Source organism: Sceloporus occidentalis, unplaced genomic scaffold (genome assembly GCF_023333645.1).
Source record: "Sceloporus occidentalis isolate IW3139 unplaced genomic scaffold, rSceOcc1.0.p SCAF_11, whole genome shotgun sequence".
Classification (NCBI taxonomy): domain Eukaryota; kingdom Metazoa; phylum Chordata; class Lepidosauria; order Squamata; family Phrynosomatidae; genus Sceloporus; species Sceloporus occidentalis.
In genome coordinates, this window is record NW_028316991.1 from 1,364,537 (window position 1) to 1,385,296 (window position 20,760).

At 38.1% G+C, this 20,760-nt stretch overlaps 1 protein-coding gene across 1 annotated transcript; it reads right to left on the minus strand.

The window, feature by feature from the left end:
• Window positions 1–8,200: 8,200 nt before the first annotated feature.
• LOC149305415 (zinc finger protein PLAG1-like) lies at window positions 8,201–13,283 on the minus strand. Its single transcript, XM_089477450.1, has 2 exons — window positions 13,042–13,283; window positions 8,201–9,455 (listed from the first exon to the last, which is right to left on the minus strand). The coding sequence occupies exons 1-2, from the start codon at window positions 13,281–13,283 to the stop codon at window positions 8,201–8,203; spliced, it is 1,497 nt and encodes a 498-aa protein (XP_089333576.1).
• Between the last annotated feature and the right edge of the window lie 7,477 nt (window positions 13,284–20,760).

Genomic DNA, 20,760 nt, shown 5'->3' on the forward strand with positions numbered 1-20,760 from the left:
GAACAGGAAACTGAGGCTATAATTTGCACCGGCTCACCAAAATTGGCCAATGGAAGACTGGAAGAACATTGCCTGGTCTGATGAGTCTTGATTCCAGCTGCGGCATTCAGATGGCAGGGTCAGAATTTGGTGTAAACACAAAAGCATGGATCCATCCTTCCTTGTATCAACGGTTCAGACTGGTGGTGGTGTAATGGTGTGGGGAACATTTTCTTGGCACACTTTGGGCCCCTTAGTACCAATTGAGCATTGTTTAAACGCGACAGCCTACCTGAGTGCCAACTTGTGTAGTGCATACATTGACTTGCTACCCGGTAGAGATGGTATGGCCAATTTCAGTATGAGAGGGGTTAATTCGATTGTATACCCATGTGGTGCCAAAAGGTCTTTTAACATTAAGTTTTCTTTTGAAGCTCTGGCTCCAACCAGGGCCCTCTACAAGGTGTGAAATCTTACATAGGAAGTGCCTCTATGTCTACTTGCTGAGTAGTCCATCGTATGCCTGTATCCCCTCATAGATCAACACATACATCGATAATAACCCATAGATTCATAATCATACCTCCTTTTGTGCATATCTAGAAAAGCGCACCCTACAAAAAGAATACAAATATGGCGGCGCAACTTAAGCTGTTTGGAGGAAATTGTGAAACCTGTGATTTTCAGTCATAAGTAGCAAGAGTGACATATCTATTTACAAGAAATTCATAAATGCAAGAATTATCGCTGTGGCGAGCACAGGAGAGAAAATAAAAAGAAAATGAGTTATTTTGACTGACACGTTTCCACCACACAAGGGGGAGGTCACTTATGGTTCCTGTAGGTACACCTTCCTCATACCACCTCTGGGCCGGCTTGGAAACGTGAGCTGAACTGGAAACAGCATAAAGTTAATGAGAGAAAATTGGTCGGTGTGCTTACTAGGGGCCAAGATCTAATTTTGAGTAAGTTGCCATCTTTCCTTGCAGGAGCCCTACGGACAAAAAAACTTACTTTACCATTCAAGTGAGTAGTTAGGTTTTCTGTAATTTCTCCTTGTTATTTGTATCTGTTTGGTGTAAACAATCTGTTTATCATCTTTTTTGTATGCACTGTGACTATTTTTTGTTCATAATAAATATATTTTGGTGGTATTAAGGGTGGATATTTTTATTGCTATTTCTGGTCTAGGCCAGACAGTGAATTTTAACCCATTAACCACCAGAACCAAGTCACGCGCATGCTTACAGTAGGGTGCTTTCCTGACACTGAGTATTGTTGCTGACCATGTCCATCCCATTATGACCACAGTGTAGCCATATTCTGATGGCTACTTCCAGCAAGATAATGCACCATGTCACAAAGCTCACATCATCTCAAACTGGTTTCTTGCACATGACAATGAGTTCACTGAACTCCAATGGCCGCCACAGTCACCAGATCTCAATCCAATAGAGCACCTTTGGGATGTGGTGGAACAGGGGATTCGTATCATGGAAAAAATCTGCATCAACTGCGTGATGTCATCATGTACATATGGACCAAAATCTCTGAGGAATGTTTCAAGCACCATGTAGAAAGTATGCCACAAAGAATGAATATTGTGTAGGTCCCCCTTTTACACCAAAACAGCCCCGACCCTTCAAGCCACTAGACCTCTTTAGGTGCCCTATAACATTTAGCACCAAGACTTTAGCAGCAGATCCTGTAAGTTGCGAGGTGGGACTTCCATGGATGCCTCCTGGTGACATGTGTTCGCCACGTAAGCGACAAACACAGCAATCCATGTGATTTAAAAGAAAACGTGATTCATCAGACCAGGCCACCTTCTTCCATTGCTCTGTGGACCAGTTCTTATGCTTATGTGGCCAGTGTAGATGCTTTCGGCAGTGCACAGGGGTCAGCATGGGCACCTTGATTAGTCTGTGGCTACGCAGCCCAAAACACAACAAACTGATGCACTGTGAGTTTTGACACCTTTCTACCAGAACTAGCATTAACCATTTCAGCAATCTGACCTAACATAATCTGTTGGATTTGACCACACGGGCCAGCCTTCTGCCCCCACGTGTATCAATGAGCCTTGGCTGCCCATGACCCTGTCGCCAGTTCACCGCTTTTCCTTCCTTGGACCACTTTTGATAGATACTGACCACTGCAGACCCCACAAGAGCTGCAGTTTTGGAAATGCTCTGACCCAGTTGTCTAGCCATCACAATCTGGCCCCTGTCAAAGTCGCTCAGATCCTTATACTTGTCTGTTTTTCGTTCTTTTAACACATTAACATTGAGGGAGAATTTTTTACTTGCTGCCTAATATCCCACCCACTGACAGGTGCGGTAAAAAAGATCAGCATTATTCCCGTCAGTGATCTTAATGTTATGCCGGATCAGGGTATATATTATATATAGACATCAAGCAGCAAAAATAACCGATTTCCCTCTAATAGTATATTTGCTTGTGCACATCCTCACACAAATACAAAGTATGGGCTCCTTCCCTCTATATGAAGTGACCCCCCCTCCTCTCTCAGTATGTGTCTTATTTGTATCCTATCCCAAATCTGAGTTAACAGGCACACACTCAAATCTGAAGCCGTTTTTCTCATCCTCAGCCTTATGTACAGGTGATTCACACGGCATTAAAGATTGAGAATCTCTGTTATAAGGAACAGGTCTTCCCATCACATGACTGTACATGGTAATACGGGATACATGGGTTTTCTTAGAATAACTCCCTCACTTACTACCACCCCTGGGGACATCCGGGCAGCTCGAGGACATCTGTGTTCTGGGCCTGGTCAGTGATGATGTGGGTGCCCAAACCGCTTTATTTCTATGGGAGTATGGGGTGTGTGAATGTACGTGTACGTGTGCGTGTGCGTACGTAGGCATGCATGTTAGCCGCTCCCACTCAGATTTCAAACCGTGACACGGAGACGCAACATTTTAAGACAAAACCTAAACAGTTCTCAGGCATATCACTCGATATTATGGGGATTCCTATGAAAGAGTTGCCTTTTCACCATAATAACCAGTGAAGTGTTTGTAACAACTACACTATTCCATCGCTTGTAGTAATACAACACTTTTAAGCCACACAGAACGTGTGTTCTGCTGTCACTCCACAGTACTGAAATCTGTGTGTGTGTATATGGCGCTTGAGTTTGACATCTCAGGCACATTGTAGCGTGTGTAGCATCTTTAGGTTCTATAAGATAAAGCAGGTCAACAGATAAAACAAAAATACCAGTACAAATACGTATTAACAGTAGGCACTGTATGTAAGTCATCTAAAACCATTCTGTAAAATTTTATTGAATATTTTGTGGAGTTCACATACTGTGTACAGCAAACTGTAGGCCATGAGAAGCTGCAGCACTACTGTAAAAATAGCAGCAAAGTATCTTATTTTCAGAGAATCTGGACAATAAATAGTCTGCGACTCTTTGGATGTGAATGCTTAACATGAACTGTTGCAGCTTAAAAAACGTGATTGCTATTTTACATAGCTTATACACAAAAATATATATGCAATCTTTTTTTGTCTATATTTTATACAAATACAACAGTAGTTTGTGAATACATTGTAAGTACATTTACATAGTAAGCAACACAACTTCCCATTTCTTGATAACATTTTCTTTTTTTTTTTCTCCTTTTGCTTTTTTAAATGCAAGAAAAATAAACAAAATTCAGTCTGGAATGCAAATATCTTCTACTCCGACTTTAAAACCGTTATAAACTAAAATATATATATTTTTTTTTTTAGCATTTGTAAGTCCAAACAGGTTTTTCCACTGAATTTAAAAAAAAAATTAAAATAAAATAAAAATTCAGCAACAAGTCAGAAGCGAATAATCCATTCTGAACTAAACTCTTCATTTTGATGTAGACCGGCCAAGGGCTACTACTAACATATAATGTAATCCTTCCCTCCACACTATATATTCTGCCCGTTTTTAATTCATTCTAGAGTTGCGCAATGAACAAAAGCAGGATGCCTAAGGGGGAAAAAAATAAATGGCACGTCCACAATCTTTCAGCTATTGGCAAGTGCATATTAATACGCTGTGGTGTTATACAAAGATCAGTAAGGGCAAAGTAAAATCACAGTATAAAAATATATCATACAACTATAGCTATATTAAAATAGTCCTTTTTCTATGGGTAAAAATACATCTGTGAAAGGAAGGTTGTAGCACCATGAGAAATTTTTATCCCAAGTTACATTAGCAGCATGATGATCCAACATAATATTGCAGGAGTGTTTTTGAAAACCTTAACAAAAAAACATTCATACTTGTTGAACTGTACCACTGAAAGCTTATACCAAGACCAGTTTACATAGTATTAGCAAAAGTATGGTTAGAAAACTTATCAAGATATAATGTCTTTCAACAAAAGCATTCCATAGATATAGTAAAAAGAACTGGATCACTATCCAGTTAGTCTAACGGCACTTGAGGACAGAAATTATGATATATAGCATGCTATAAAAACATGTGTGTGTGCTTATTTTCAATACTAATATATATATATATATATATATATATATATATATATATATATATATATATATATTCTCAATATTGTATATTTTTGGACTTACATTTTAGGACAAGCTTTCAAGGGTATATGTCTGGCTTTTGATTGCAAATATGAGTTATATTCTATAGGTTTGGTGTATACATATATGTGTCGGATACACACACTCCAAGTGCCATTAAGGAGACTGGAACATCACAGGAGAAGGTAGTATATCTTGATTATTGTAAACCTATTCAATAACCATTTGACACATCTCTTATCACTTGCGTGACTGGAATTCTTCGTCAGTTTAAGCAAATGCTCCACAAGTGTGTCTGGCAGCAACAAAATGTGTTATATGAGAGAAAACAAAAATTTGTAGAGACACGGGTTTTGTGCAATATAGCAAACTGGTAAGGAAAACACTGTAAATCGTTTTGTACCTGTTGTGAATTGACACAGAGCACAATATTACCCAAGGCCTACACACCGGTCATCTAATGGCACTTGACACACAACAAAAAGAAAGATTCTATAATTATAAGCAATATGTCATATAATTTGTCATAAAAAGGTTCCGTTGCCTTTAAAAGTGCTATATCTTATAATATGTGGAACGACGAGGTCAATCAAGCGTAATTCTACCAAAAATAGCCCTTGACACACAATTAAGCTAACTAGGCAAATGAATGTAATCCAAAAGGCCCTGATAAACATCCCTCTCTACCCAAGGGGATAACCCTCACTGAATTAAATTACTCCAACGGCAGGTAGAGAGCAACTAAAATATAATCTTTATTAAGTTATTTCTATTGAAGATCTCGTGGCTTCTCGATCCAATGGTAACAAATTCTCCCCTATGGTGAAACATGTAGCTAAAACGTGACAGGTTTGTAGAATGGCTACATGTGTTGAAGTAACTAGCTGGAGCCCATCAACAGAATTTGGAGTAAAATAACCATACAGTGCTCCCTAGGAACAAAATGAATAGTAGTTTAGTCCCTTTTAGATCATAGTCCTTCTATATTTATATAAAATTAAGCTCTAATAGCAACGACTACGCATATTGCTTATAGCCAAGCTCAGGCTATGTTATGCCCAGCACATGTTTTGTCACATTACTTGGCTTCTTCAGGGAAGAATTTGTTACGCAATATCATAAAGCCACAGGGTCTCGATTCGGCAGGGCTAGACTTAATGTTTTAAAAAGTTGCATTTTAATTGCTTTTGCCTGCCTTTGGAATAATTATACTAGGAAAATGATCCTGAAAACACACCTTAACATTCATTATATTAATGCAATCAGCAATCCGGCTCATGTATCAGTCAGCATAAGTTTCTTTACATGTATATTACTCCAAAAATAAAGTACTGGCTAAATGGTAATATACTCCACAAAATGAGTGAGGGATGCCATTATCACCAAGGCACTGGTAAGAAAGGCTGCAGAAGAGATTGTGATTGATGTTCCTGTAATATTCCTGTACATGGGTTATAGCGGCCAATAGTGACTGGATAATAAAATATCAATACATATGCTACAAGTGGGACTAGATATTTTTAGGGCATTCTAAAAAAGTAAAAAAAAAAAAAAAAAAAAATTAAAAAAAAAAAGCAGTAACTGCTAACACTTCAATGATTAAGACAAATGCAACACTAGCCCGTCAGAAGCCATGGTGACCTACCGAGGTTCAACATCTTGTCTTGATTTTTGAATGAAATAAGGAGAAAAAAAAAATTCAATAAAAAATGCAGCACATTTCTGAGTTTGGCTTTTGATTCCTTTCAGATTCCTGGAGAGTACATACATATACAAACATACACAAAATCTCTATAGTGTATGCATATTATGTATTTATTATTTGTATGTATGTGTTTGTATATACATATATACATATGCTTCTATATCCCGATACTAACTGAAATGTATTATACTATGTTATAAATATATGGCACTTTAAAATGAAAACAAATTTTATATAAGGCCACAAATTAAGAAGTGTCGTTGAAGCGGGCTCGAGACTAAATATGGTGACGTCATATAATTAATTTTACATGCAGATGTTTTCTAGGTTGTTGTGTAAAAGCTTGATAGGAGAATGTGTGTATTTATATTTATATTACTCACACAGATGCATGACCAATAGATTAATCCAGCCATATCTGCATTAACACAATCATAATGCTGAGAAAAAAAAAAGTTATACATGCATATACATGTATACTAAAAATAATTGGTGAACACGCTAGTAAGAGAATTTTTTTTTTTTAGCGAATGGATGTAGTATTTTGAAAACACCGAAAAACAAACAAAAAAAACCCTTAAAGGCCCTAATTATTAATCAAATATTCCCTTCTGTGTTGTGCCGTTTCGTTTTTTGAGTAAAGAAAAAAAAAAAAACCAGAAAGGCACTACTGAACACAAAGCTCAATGGAAGCCATCATTTTGTTTCATAGAAACTATATGAGGCATAGTACTCAAGAGGTCTAAAATAACATTGATATCCCTACAATATAATGCCTTCAGAAGAATAAACAAATACTGTTAGATGTATAAGAATATTTCACAAGTTATAGGAAACTTAACGAGAAAATAAAAAATAAGAAAAATTATTGAAAAAATTCCGGTAACGCAGAGGCTGGCATCCTGTTGAAATGTTAACATCTAAAAGGGAAAACAGGTGTCACCCTACACTATAAGTTATTTACACCCCTGCCACATTTTGTTTTAACAACTAATTTAAAACCACACGAGACCATGTAAGGCACAAGATTAGACTTTAGTCTTTTTCCTTAATGGCTACGCCCATACAGGGCAAATTAAAAGGGGATGTTAACTATTGTCCTAGGCACGTGGTGTAAACAATATTCTTTTGCTTAACGCCCAAGACTCCTATTTGGAAAAAATCTTGGTAATGTGAAGAATTCCTCACCAAGGACATATTTTGCAAGTGCTGACAGCTTCGATCCATTGCATGGCAGTGTAACGCCATTAAAACAGATATCCACCTATATAATACGCATATATTTATAGTTTACACTGGCATATAGAAGGCACATATGGAGTAGTTCATCAATATAAGCATCATGCCATGTCTAAAAAGGAATGGATTTACCGCTTTTTTTTTTTTTTAGAATTAAAGTAACGGAACACAAAAAAAAAGGTTAATAAATCATACACTAGGGATTAGAATATTATGCCAAACTGAAACAAAATACATATTCATTTATATAGAAAGTGCTACCAATTTATCTCAATTGAAACTCCTACAGGCTATAATAATAGAACTAAGTAAGCCAAATGCAAAATTACATTTTAAATAAAGGTTTGGTGCACTTGAGAGTTCTACAAAATTCCGCCAATTAGGTAGATTTTTTTTTATATATAAAATCTATGATAGATATTCTCTCTTAAAACCAGATGTTGACTGATATGTTTGATCAATGAAATTGACAGTGTGAGTTAATTTCACGGGAATTAACTTTAAAACGGATGGCAGTGGAAAATGCAAATACTTTGCAAAAAGAAGGTAAACAATTATGAAGATTTATATATAAAAAAAAAAAGTGAAGAGCTAAAAATTTACTGGCTTAATGAGATTCTTATTCCTAAAACTATCAAAAGGTGTTTCAAAGTCTTTCATTGGCACTAAGAGTAAAATAAGCTATCTATGCTAATCTCATATCAACTCTCACTGGAAAGCTTGATGAAACCGTGGCAATGTGGTGGTGGTATTTAAACTGCTTGTGAAAGCAGAGGACAACGAGTGTAGAGATCCAAAACACATATTATTGCTAGGGTCTTGAGGATCCTGTGGTTGTGGTGGGAGCTGTGCCATTGAAGAATGGGCATCCTCTTGAGAGTAGTCCATACCTAAATTTCCAACCGATACAGGAGCGTTGTACGGAGGACCATTGGAAGGTATAAAGTTGAACAACTGATTAAAGTCTAACGAAGATGGATTAAGAGGTTCACTAATAGCAGAACTTTTTGAAAGAGATGCTCCATCAGTACCATCATCTAATGGTACTACTTGTGGATCTAATCCTAATTTTGAGGCGTTTGATGGGGAGTCTTGGGAGGAAGGTGGCATGCCACTTTGCAATTCCATTAGGTAACTTTCTATTTCCCCTTTCAACGGTTGTTCTTTCTCAGACATTGACAGTGCATATGAGGTAGAATTAAGTGGGTATTTCAGAGAAAGCTGGTGAGAAGGATGGACAGGATCCATGTCCAAGGGGCATGTCATGCCCAAAGACAATGGTGGTGCAACCATTTGGTGTGTAGTTGAAGAACTCTGCATGGACTGAATGTGTGTGTTGTAGAGGTTCAGCTGCAAACTATCTGTGAATGGCTTTGATGTCAACTCATTTGCAGGTAATGACATCACAGGAAGCAGCTCATCTTTAATTGGAACACTGCAGGTGAAGTGATCCAAGAGGTCCATGGGTTCAGTTTTGACTTTTAGCAGTTCTTGATTATGACTTTTCTTCATATGACGAGTTAGATGATCCTTACGCCCAAATCTCTGTGCACAATACTGACAAAGGAAGTCTTTTCTCCCAGTGTGCACTACCATGTGTCTGCGGACATCCTTGCGCGTGTAAAAGCGTCGATCACAATGCTCACATTGGTGCTTTTTCTCTTTAACACCACTGGCGGATTTTCCTGCATGAGTTTTCAGGTGCTCTAGTAGCACTGCTGTGCTTTCAAAAGTCTGCAAGCATACTTTGCAAGTAAGGTCTCCACTTGTTGCAGCGTGCAAAGCCAAATGACGTTTAAAACCAAGTTTGGTGTTGTAGTTTTTTCCACATTCTTCACATTTGAATGCTTCTTTATTGGGATCATGGGTATGGAGGTGATTCTTTAAGTGATCTTTACGGTGAAACATTTTCTCACAATAGTTACACTTGTGGGTTTTCTCTGGAGAATGAGTAGCCATATGCCTTTAAATAAAAATATAAATGAAAATTATTTCAACCAGGAAGAAAGAAGTGGTGCATTTAGATGAACACAATTACTGTTATACACTACGGAAAGTGTCTAAGCATGTACATACAGTTGGATTATGTTTTATTGTAAGTACAACCAAACTACCAAGGACTGGGAGATTTTACAAAAAAACAAAAAAAAACAGATTGTTACTTTTAAAGTTATTCTGGGTTTCTATTACTACAACTACACAATGTGAGACAATTTGCCAGCTTAACTTATCCTAAAAACAAATAAATACAAAATTTCCGTAGGCAAAGTGTAAGCTATTTTAAGTTTGTCCCCTAGCTGCAGCTATTACAAAACTACAAATTGTCCAGGCCTCCCACAAGAAAAAGTGTGTTCTGACCCCCTTCACTCAAACTGAAATAATCAGATCTACCCAGGGCGGTCTATTGTAGGCAAAGCCTACTCCCAGACACGTCGTAACAGAGTAGTCCAGCAAGTGTTATGTGACTCTGCAGTAGAAGCGAGCGGCTCACACAGACAGTACTAACTACAAAAAGAGAACTAGAGTTGTGTGTGTGTGTGTGTGTGTGTGGTATTTGCGTGTCGGAGTAAATCTAGGGTTACAGGAACCTGGGAGAGTGTGTGTAGATAAGTGTATAGTGTTCACATGAGTGGGTGTTAGACCAACCAAGACCACTGCGTGTGGAGATGCATAACTCACTGCCCATCTTCTAGCTGAATAACACAACACACCATTGGGAACTTCTGTAGGCTGCCAGATATTTTAATGTGCAGTATCAGCATACCTGGGAACTCACCGGGTTTGACCCAGAGAGCTCCAGGAGAAGCATGCCCCACTCCCTGCCCATTTTCCCTTTAAATGAGGGTGTTTCCCACAATATCAGCAGGATGGCCCATAGAGGTCAGCGGGCAGGCTCGGCCGTGTCCTGCAAGGGTAAACCTCCAGGTAGCCGAAACCCAGGAGTTCCCAGGCATGAATATCAGTATGAGATTCCACACAAACATGGGTGTGGGGTGATTCAAGTGCACCACCTAAAATTTACCAGGTTTGTGTAATCTAACAGATGAGGTGTTATACACATATGGATAACAGGATGTTGATACCACTGCTCTATCCAACATAACAATTTTAAAGAAATGTAAATCCTATTAGGAGTGTGATGCAGGGTGGATTAAAAAAATTGATTTTTATTTATCGATATTAGATTTTATATTTTAATCAAATGTATTTTAATGGAATGTTTTAGAGAAAAAGTCTACTTAAAAATAGTTTTCCATTTAAGATGCATTATAGTTCAAAGGTGACTTTATTTATTTTTTTAAGATATTTTTTGGTTAATAAACACTGAGGTTTAAACAAATACAAGAACATGTATGTTATTTAATATTACTGTTTAGTTAAATAAAACCATTTAAGTAGTACTCCAAATACGAGTGATTGACCTATTAACATCTAAACTCAGTTCTGATATAGCCGTTTTACTAATCTGACAGGTTGCTATTCTAAATATAAAATCTTCATCTAGTTGCAATATTAAAGATTATAACTAGCAGCAAGAATGAGCCTTTACATTTGAAAATGATGATTCAAATAGAGTCTTACTGATAAGTTTAAAATGTAACATTTGGAAAAGCGACAGTTCCACTAATTACATTTTTGAGACCATTGTTTAAAACGTTTGTACTAGGGCTGAAACAACTAATCGATAAAATCGATTATGAAAATCGTTGGCAACGAATTTCATCGATTAATCAAATCGATTTTTATCGATTATAAAAAGAGGGTTTTTTTTCCAGAGCAAATGCTCTGAAAAACTCCTCTCCTTATAATAATCCGATCTCAAACAGAGATCGGATTATAACACTGAAATCCAGATCCCCCGCAACGCTGCAGGAGACCTGGATTCCCCTCACTGTCGGCCGGTCTCTCGCTTCCGTCTCTCTCCCCCCCCTCCCATACACCCCTCTGACTCCTCCCCCTCCCATACGTCACTCTGCCTCTCTCCCGGCTCCGTTACTGACAAGGACTTTCACTGCAGCTTCATAGAAGCCACAGTGTAAGTGAAGTGCAGTAACGGAGGCTATCTGTGCGATGCAGACACTCACAGGCTGACAGAGAATCATCCTCTCTGTCAGCTGGTGGGGGTCTGCATCGCACAGAAAGCTTCCGTTACTGTCAGTAACGGAGCCGGGTAAAGAGGCAGAGCGTGTATGGGAGGGGGGAGGAGTCAGAAGGGTGTATGGGAGCCACCCTCCCATACACCACTGTGGCTCCTCCCCCCCAGAGAGGATGATTTTCTGTCAGCCTGTGAGTGTCCGTTACTGCACTTCACTTACACTGTGGCTTCTATGAAGCTGCAGCGAAAGTCCTTGTCTAGTGAAGATCCGTTGCTGACAGGAGGCAGAGTGGAGTATGGGAGGGGGAGGAGCCAGAGTGGAGTATGGGAGAGGGGAGGAGCCAGAGTGGTGTATGGGAGAGGGGAGGAGCCAGAGTGGTGTATGGGAGAGGGGAGGAGGCAGAGTGGTGTATGGGAGGGGGGAGGAGGCAGAGTGAAGTATGGGAGGGGGGAGGAGGCAGAGTGGAGTATGGGAGGGGGAGGAGGCAGAGTGGAGTATGGGAGGGGGAGGAGGCAGAGTGGAGTATGGGGGGGAGGAGCCAGAGTGGTGTATGGGGGGGAGCCAGAGTGGTGTATGGGAGGGGGAGGAGCCAGAGTGGTGTATGGGTGAGTTATAGTGGTGTATGGGGGGTATTATGAATTTCAGGGAATATAGGGGGTATAAGGCATATCGATATTAGGCATATCAGGGGGTCATAAAACATCTGGGGGTAAAAGGCATATCACTGGCATATAAGGAGTATAAGGCATATATAGGGGGGCAGAGTGGCAAGCTGGGGGTCTGATGTGCATAACCGGGGGCAGTTTGGTAAATAAAAAAAATTTAAATAAGGCTTTTTTTCCTCATAGTTTTTATTAAATATGAAAAATAGTTAACATATGAATTAATATTTACTAATAACTTTGTATTAAAATCTAGTTTTAGAAACACTGTTTGGGTTCTTGTAGCTTTTATTATGTCAGTAAAATAAGAAGGTGAATAGAGAGAGGCCATTGCAATAAAGAGATGAAAGTGTAAATTGTACGTTTTTTTATTACATTATTTTAAATGTAAAAAAATTGCATTTTTTTATCCGATTAATCGAAAAAATAATCGGCCAACTAATCGATTATTAAAATAATCGTTAGTTGCAGCCCTAGTTTGTACCTTAAATTCTTAATTAGATTGTGTAAACGCCTTGGTAAAAATCTCAATTGAATATGAGCTATTCCTAGGGTGTAGCACAAAGTGCTCTATATAGGCACATAAATGCTGTTATAACTTTCTTGAAGAAAATGTTGATTTTCAGCTAAAGCAACACCAGAGATTCATACAGAGTAAATAAAAATTCAGACAAATTTAAAATGACAGGGTTAAAAAGAAATTGGAAAGAATTCCAATCTTCCGTCCAATTTCCCAGATAGAAACAAGATAAGATAGGTTGTAAAGTAAGATAAAACAGGAGTGGAATACCTTAGTAATTTGTATTTAGAAACAAAAGCCTTGGGGCAGTCTTGCTGTGTACACTTGTAGGGCCTTTCACCCGTGTGAGTGTATGAATGAACCTTTAATTTTTCGACACTGTTAAACGCTTTGTCACAGAGATTGCAGGGGAAGTTTTTTCTTGGTTTGGTTTCACCACGCTTGCGCTTCCCTGAAGGGACTTTCTGGGTATCTCTTACTTCTGACAGATCACCGTGAATGACCGTGGCCATCGCACTCTAAACCAGGCCTTCTTGTTGGACACTTGGCAACTGCCCAAATCCACTAAGTGACAGAGCTTTAAGTGGCTTCGCAAGTTCCATGTGGTCGGGGGAAAAAATTCAAAAGGGGACTGGAAAAAGAAAATAAAAATTATGTAAGCTGGTTTATAAAACAAAATAAGATGAAAGAAAATATACTTATATATGCTTGGTGCACAAAAGCAAATTTGTTAAAAACAAATATTTTTATGATGGAAAGCAAAAGTCTTCATGACAACAGAACATTAGTCAATGTTTTTTTTCCCCTCAAAAGAAGATATTCAAACACAAATATATGGACATCACGGTTTATAAGAACAAGGGAAAATTACAAAGTTTAAATAAAACAAAGTAACATGGAAATAAAGTTTTATACACACCTTATGTTTATCCAATAGCCTTTTGTTTCAAATTGTGGTGTTAACCAGTCCCGCTTGTACTTTGTGGAGGAGACCAAACTGTATAACGTTCCATTTTTGAAGTTCTAAAAGAAAAGGGGGGAAAAAAAGTGATAAATTCCATTGCCGCAAATAGAGATCGCTTTGCTATACTTATTGTCATGTAAATGAAAAACGGGTCATCAACAGGCTTAGACTATGCATACAAATAGTGCTTTGCAAAGTACTGAAAAAAATTGTCTCAAAACTTGTGCTGCTAACATGCCACATGAAGAGCTATGAATTTGGAGGTATAATGTTTGTACATTCACTTAATCTAAACTTAAAAAGCTAAAGACTAAAAGGGACTGTCAAACAAGAAATTAGTATGTTATTGACTCATACGAGGTATCGTTTTTTGCTATTATTTCTTTCAGCGAGGATGATTCGAAAAATAAAAGTTCCTGAGGATTACCATTCCAATTTACCCTCTAAGAGGGTATTTATCCAGTATTCCCAGGATTCATTGCTTTAATTGTTCCAACTATCACGAGTCAAAATCAGTTTCTCCATATGGCATTTGTATAGTATTTGTGGTTTTATCTTTACCCACAAAATTGGGTCTGAGGTTCTCCAATTTCTGGCCAGAACTATCTTAATTGCCGTCAAAAGATGTAATAAGAATTGTAGGTTTTGATTTAAAAAATCATGTGCATTTTCATATATATACATATACAAACAATATATCCCCATCAAAAATTAACAATAGGACGTGCAAAAACAATGTAATGTATCATATGCGGCCTCCTAGGCAAATACAACACAAAACCAGTCCCGCGACGGTGAATTGAAGGTGCTACACGCATCTCGGTGACGCTGCAAGAGTCGCATCACATCCACTTTTTCGTTTAAGGCCGGAAAGCATCAAGGTTTTTCTTACGACAGAACTTCAGGGCTCAGCAGTACTCCACATACACAACCGACGCCAGCTACTATTCATAACGCCAGTGTTTAAACTGCAATTTTCAATTTGATGAATAAATCCCACAGTTGTTAAAGGTGGACTAGCAATAATTCAATCTATTCCTCAAAAAAATGGATTGTCTTGATTTTTGTCCCCCCCCCCATAGTGTACCAGTTTTGGCTTAGAGTAATGGGCCCAATGAAAAAGGTGTCAAAACTCAATTCCTTGAGCTCTTGTCCTACTTATCACATTAACCTTGCAAAGCCTCCCATCTTTCACAAATGTGGAGTTATAAACATGAATAAGCAATTCTGAAGCAGGAAGAGTGTGGACCATGAGGTGGACATCTAATACGCTCACTTTTCAAGGGTCCAGAGGTTGGAAGGTACTTTAACTTCCTTGGTGGAACAAGACCATTTGAGGCTGTGGCTACTATTAATCACACTGGAATCTGCTTCAAGTAGTCTTCAAAAACAGAACACGATATAGACTGAAATAAAGAACTGGAGGTAAATTAGCTACCCCCCACACACACACACACACACACATATATTGGTGGGGATCTGGCCAAATTAACTTTTTGCTACTGCATCCTACATACCGTAGGACAACTACTACTGTCAATTTCATAAAACACAAATTAAAAAAGCAGAATCTCTATCTATCCTTGTAGAGGGACTAACCCTAGTCTTCTTCAATAAGTTTAAATTAAAAAGAGTTCCTAAATAACTAAATATTTACTATTCACTGTCCATTAATCTATTCCCTCTAAGCACCCAAATAAACCGATACTACCACTAAATACATACCAGTGTTGACTGTTCTAAGCCTGGCAACGCAAGATTGCATTCTATCTTTGCTCTGATTAAGGCAAGTCCTTTCTATGTAACTAGTGTCGGCGTGCGGGTGAAAACTACAAAAAATATAAATAAATAAAAAAAATACGAAAGAGCAAAGAAACCGAACGTGCATTTCTCGACAGGACTGCCCCCTGTATGATCGGCTTTCCCATCAGAATAAGCTTAAAATGCTGTCATCCACAGCACAGAGAGCATGTTTACTACCAGGTGAGATATTGTAAACTAATTTAATCTGTGCACAAACTATACATCACAATATTCCAGAATGGATTTCCACTTACACCCAGACGTAAGTTTTACATTTTAAACTGGAGAAGCACTGATAATACCATCGGTCACTAAGCTATCTATATTTTGTTTAGAAAATTACTATGGAGTCTATTCACTAAAAGGAGATATGACAGAAGTTTTTTTGCAAGGCGAGCTGTGTTTTAACTTAACTTCATGATTCTTTATGAAGAGCAAACTCTGGTGAGCGTCTACTGCCCTTTCAATAGTGAATGAGGCGGTTCAACCACAACTCTTCTGACAATTCTTCCTATAGCAAATAAACCAATATGTGTTACAATACAGCATTGTCATACCCCAATTAATACGCAATATTGGCTCATGATATTCTTTCTTCCAGCGAGTTGAATATTTGTAAGAAAGGGGGCTCTTGTGCATGATAAGTGCAATGGAAATCAAGAGGATGAAAACAGCATCTTGTTCACCACTACCAATGCTCGCTCAACTGTTGCTGGAAGGAATGTTTGAAAAACAGATGACAAGGACTCTCTTATAAGCGTCTTTACATAGCAATCGGGTCTGTTGTGCTACAACAGCGTAGAGGAAGCATGTTACAGCTTTCGACATGGTCAAACAATACAATCATCATTCAAATATGATGGAAAATAGTGAGAGGGAAAGAAATGGATTTTACTGACTGAATTGCTTTAACCAGTAAAATGTTGCGATTTAAATGCAACCATAACCCAGCCTGTTATTCTTCAAAAGGATATATTGAAGAAAAAAAAATAAAAAATAACAGAACCGTGTGTGCATATATTAATATTTGTGTGTGTGTGTATATATATTATATATATATATATATATACACACACACAGACACTTCTACTATAGGACTTCTCTCAAAGTGAGATTTATATGCAGTTTAGAAGACATTAAGGGTTGAAGAACAATACATACTATACTGCAATATATTTGAATGCACATTTTCATGGTACTGTGCCTTTAAATTGGGTTTAGTAAAAGGACCATGCAACAGCTGTCTCTGCATAGCATTCCAAGTGGAGTCAGTTTCTTAAATGACCTACACTTCTTAGTCGCTTGTCATTCTTGTGAATGGTAGGTAATTGGTCATTTTCTGCAAAACACCCCCTCCTCACAAATACATGCTAATGGCATATTTAAAGCCTTTGGGTGCCAGGTGGTTGAGCACCAAGCTGTAGCAGACCACACACGCAACCTGAAGGGTTTACTGAAATGAAGCAGTCATTGTAGATAAGAGTATCTCACAGAGAATTTTAAAAAGGGATGTTTACTGATTTTATGGCCGTAAAAAAATAAAAAAATAAATAAAAAAAAAAAGACTTCAATGCCCGTTAAAAACACAATAAACAGCACTATGTAGCTTGTTGGAGAGACTTAATAAAGGCAATGTCAGCTACCAGGACCATGTCAACAGTGATAACATTTTCACACAAAAAGAAAAAATGCCTGCACAGGATGGAAACTTATGGGTACATTTACGGCATTATAATAAAAACAAAAAAAATATTAGCACATTATATGCATGTACAGTCTCTCATGAAAGAGTACAACCCTCACATTTTTGTAAATATTTTTCCAATATTTCTTCATGTGACAACACTGAAGAAATGACACTCTGCTACAATGTAAAGTAGGGAGTGTACAGCCTGCATAACAGTGTAAATTTGCTGTTCCGTTAAAAATAACTCAACACACAGCCATTAATGTCTAAACCTTGGCAGCAAAAGCGAGTACGCCCCTAAGTGGAAATGTCCAAATTGGGCCCAAGGTGTCAATATTGTGTGGCCACCACTATTTTCCAGCACTGCTTTAAACCTCTTGGGCATGGAGTTCACCAGAGCTTCATAGGTTGCCACCGGAGTCCTCTTCCACTCCTCCATGACTACATCACGGAGGTGGTGGATGTTAGAAACCTTGCGCTCCCCCACCGTTTGAGGATGCCCCACAGATAGTCAATAGGGTTTAGGTCTGGAGACATGCTTGGCCAGTCCATAAACTTTGCCCTCAGCTTCTTAAGCTTGAGTTTGGGGTCGTTATGTTGGAATACTGCCCTGCGGCCCAGTCTCCAAAGGGAGGGGATCATGCTCTGGTTCAGTATGTCACAGCACATATTGGCATTCATGGTTCCTTCAATAAACTGTAGCTCCCAGTGCAGGCCTTGACCATGACACTCCCACCACGATGCTTGACTGTAGGCAAGAAACGCTTATCTTTGTACTCCCCACCTGGTTGCTGCCACACACGCTTGACACCATCGGAACCAAATAAGTTTATCTTGGTCTCATCGGACCACAGGACATGGTTCCAGTAATCCATGTCCTTAGTCTGCTTGTCTTCAGCAAACTGTTTGCAGGCTGACCCACAACCCCTTCAACCTCTGCAGCAATGCTGGCAGCACTCATACGTCTATTTCCCAAAGACAACCTCTGGATATGACTTCTGAGTGGAACCTGTTCTGTGAAACCGCTGTATGGTCTTGCCCACCGTGCTGCAGGGTCTTGGCAATCTTCTTATAGCCTAGGACATCTTTATGTAGGAGCAACAATTCATGAGGTGCCATGTTAAACTTCTAGTGACCAGTAAGAAAGTGTGAGAGCAATAACACCAAATTTAACACAGACCTTGTAACACTAATGAGTCACATGACACCGGGGAGGGGAAATGGCTAATTGGGCTCAATTTAGGGGTGTACTCACTTTTGTTGCCAAGGTTTAGACAGTAATGGCTGTGTGTTGAGTTATTTTGAGGAGACAGTAAGTTTACACTGTTATACAGGCTGTCCACTCAATACTTTACATTGTAGCAGAGTGTCAATTCTTCAGTGTTGTCACATGGATATATAATAAAATATTTACAAAAATGAGGTGTGTACAACCGTTGGCCTGTACTCAATCATTTTTCATTAGTGAGAAACAAGAGCAAGATTAGTCAAGGCTGCTCGGAGAGTACTCATTCAAAATACATGTATTTTAGGTATTCAGTGATTTTCATAAGGTTCACATTTTGTGGCGATGTGATACGATATGGTAACTTGTTACCAATGATCCATAAACAGCACATGGCTCCACCACAAAACTGTGTACTCAAAATTATTTTTAATAACTGCATTCACTTTTTCTTTTTACTTGCATAATTGCTTATTTTATTGGAAATAAAACTCCAAGTTAACGCGATGCCCTATATTAATCCGTTAGAAAAGGAAAATATTTTGCTTCATTGAAATAACCAGATTCCTTATTGAGCAGTCTTCACACGTGTCTCACTGACCATGGAACCCTTTTGAAGGGCAGTGGCTCAGTAGCTATGTAGACAATCAAAATATTTAGTTAATAAGTCATACTAATGTTTAAACATGATTTTAAATAGTGTTCTGTAATATTATGTTAACATGTAAAGCCATATTTTTTACTTAATTTATTGTGTTTGACACTTAGGGTTTGTAGAAGTGAAATATATAAAATGCTGGCTCTCAAGTGTCCACAAGGACCACCAATGGTCCTGCTTTTACATCCACTGGCTTTCATTTAGGATGGTCTGAGAAACTTGTAATGATATAATTCAAATGTATTTACATTTTAAATGTATTTTAACACAAATAGAAATTTCTGTTCTCTGCTCGGAAGTCATAAGTTTGCATTTCTTTTATTACTACAACATTATGAAAAACTCAAGTTCTACACCATATAGTGTACCACCAATAATATGCAACAATAGCTGCCAAATGTTGGTTCTAGGAGAATTAGTCTTACATTTACATGCAAATACCATAAAATTTGCTTCTCAGTGACATTTTACCAATGAGCAATTTCTCTAAATGAGAAAAAAACGCTACTACTAGTAGCATAACAAGAGGAAATAACGGGTGAGGATTTTAAAGCTAATTTTTTCGTGTATACTGTCCAAGTTAAAACTGAAGAGATACCTTGGAAAAAAACAGTTCACACAGTTTGCTGGATTTATTTTTCCTGCTTCTCTCTAATCCCCAGCATCAAATATACCATAATATACAACTGGCAGCCCAAGATAAACAGGTAAAATAATATAGTAAGAAAAAAAAAAAAGAAAAAAACACACCTTTAGAAAGTAGACTACTCAGCAACACAAGGTATGTTGGCTCAAAAATGTTCACTTGGTAACCCGTTTGGTAATATTAACAATATCTGAGGATAAGCTTGCAGAATCATTGTGGTTATATTTTTATTGAATATATAGAACGGCTTAGATAATCAACATAACAGAAACTTGGTGAGTTTCTCCTTAGCCAGGGTTAGGTGGCCATAAAGGGCTATATGAAAGAACAGATCATCTTCCATTCAATCAGTTGGAGGTACACTGGAGCTGCCACAAGTCACATGGGAAGTTATCATGGATAGCACACAAGATTATAGTGCAATATATTTATCAGTTGCTGATATATTGTTGGAACCATGGTTCCTAAAAGTGTAATGCCTGGCATTTGAACCATTGCAATAGAAACTAATATCCGAAAATACCCAGCCCCTCCCTGCCATAGGCAATATATCTCTTTAAAACTTTGTTAACCTGAGTTCATGGGTCATCCTCAGACAAGTTAACAGATAATACTGATGCAATGGTAACTTCATTCCCTAATAAGCAAAATAAGGAACAAGATAAAGAAAACAAAAAACTACCTTTTTAAGCAAACGGCACTAAATGGTCATAACTAGATTTACCAAAGTCACTTTGTACTTTGTGATTGTCAGTGTAATGGTTTTATAAATCTATAGTTTGAAAGTTTTTCTCAGTGAAGAGGAGAAGATTTGCTGCTAAAGGTGGTTAGATTATTCAATTTCCTGCCCTCAACTTTTCTCTTTTCTCCTCCACCACCCTGCCTAAACCAGACAGCAAATGAACAATGAAAGGGAGATAATTTAATTGGGGGGGGGATAATCATACAGCCGTGCCAATTTAAAAAGCGGCTCTCGTTGTAAACAGGTTTGTTTGTTTTTGGAAAA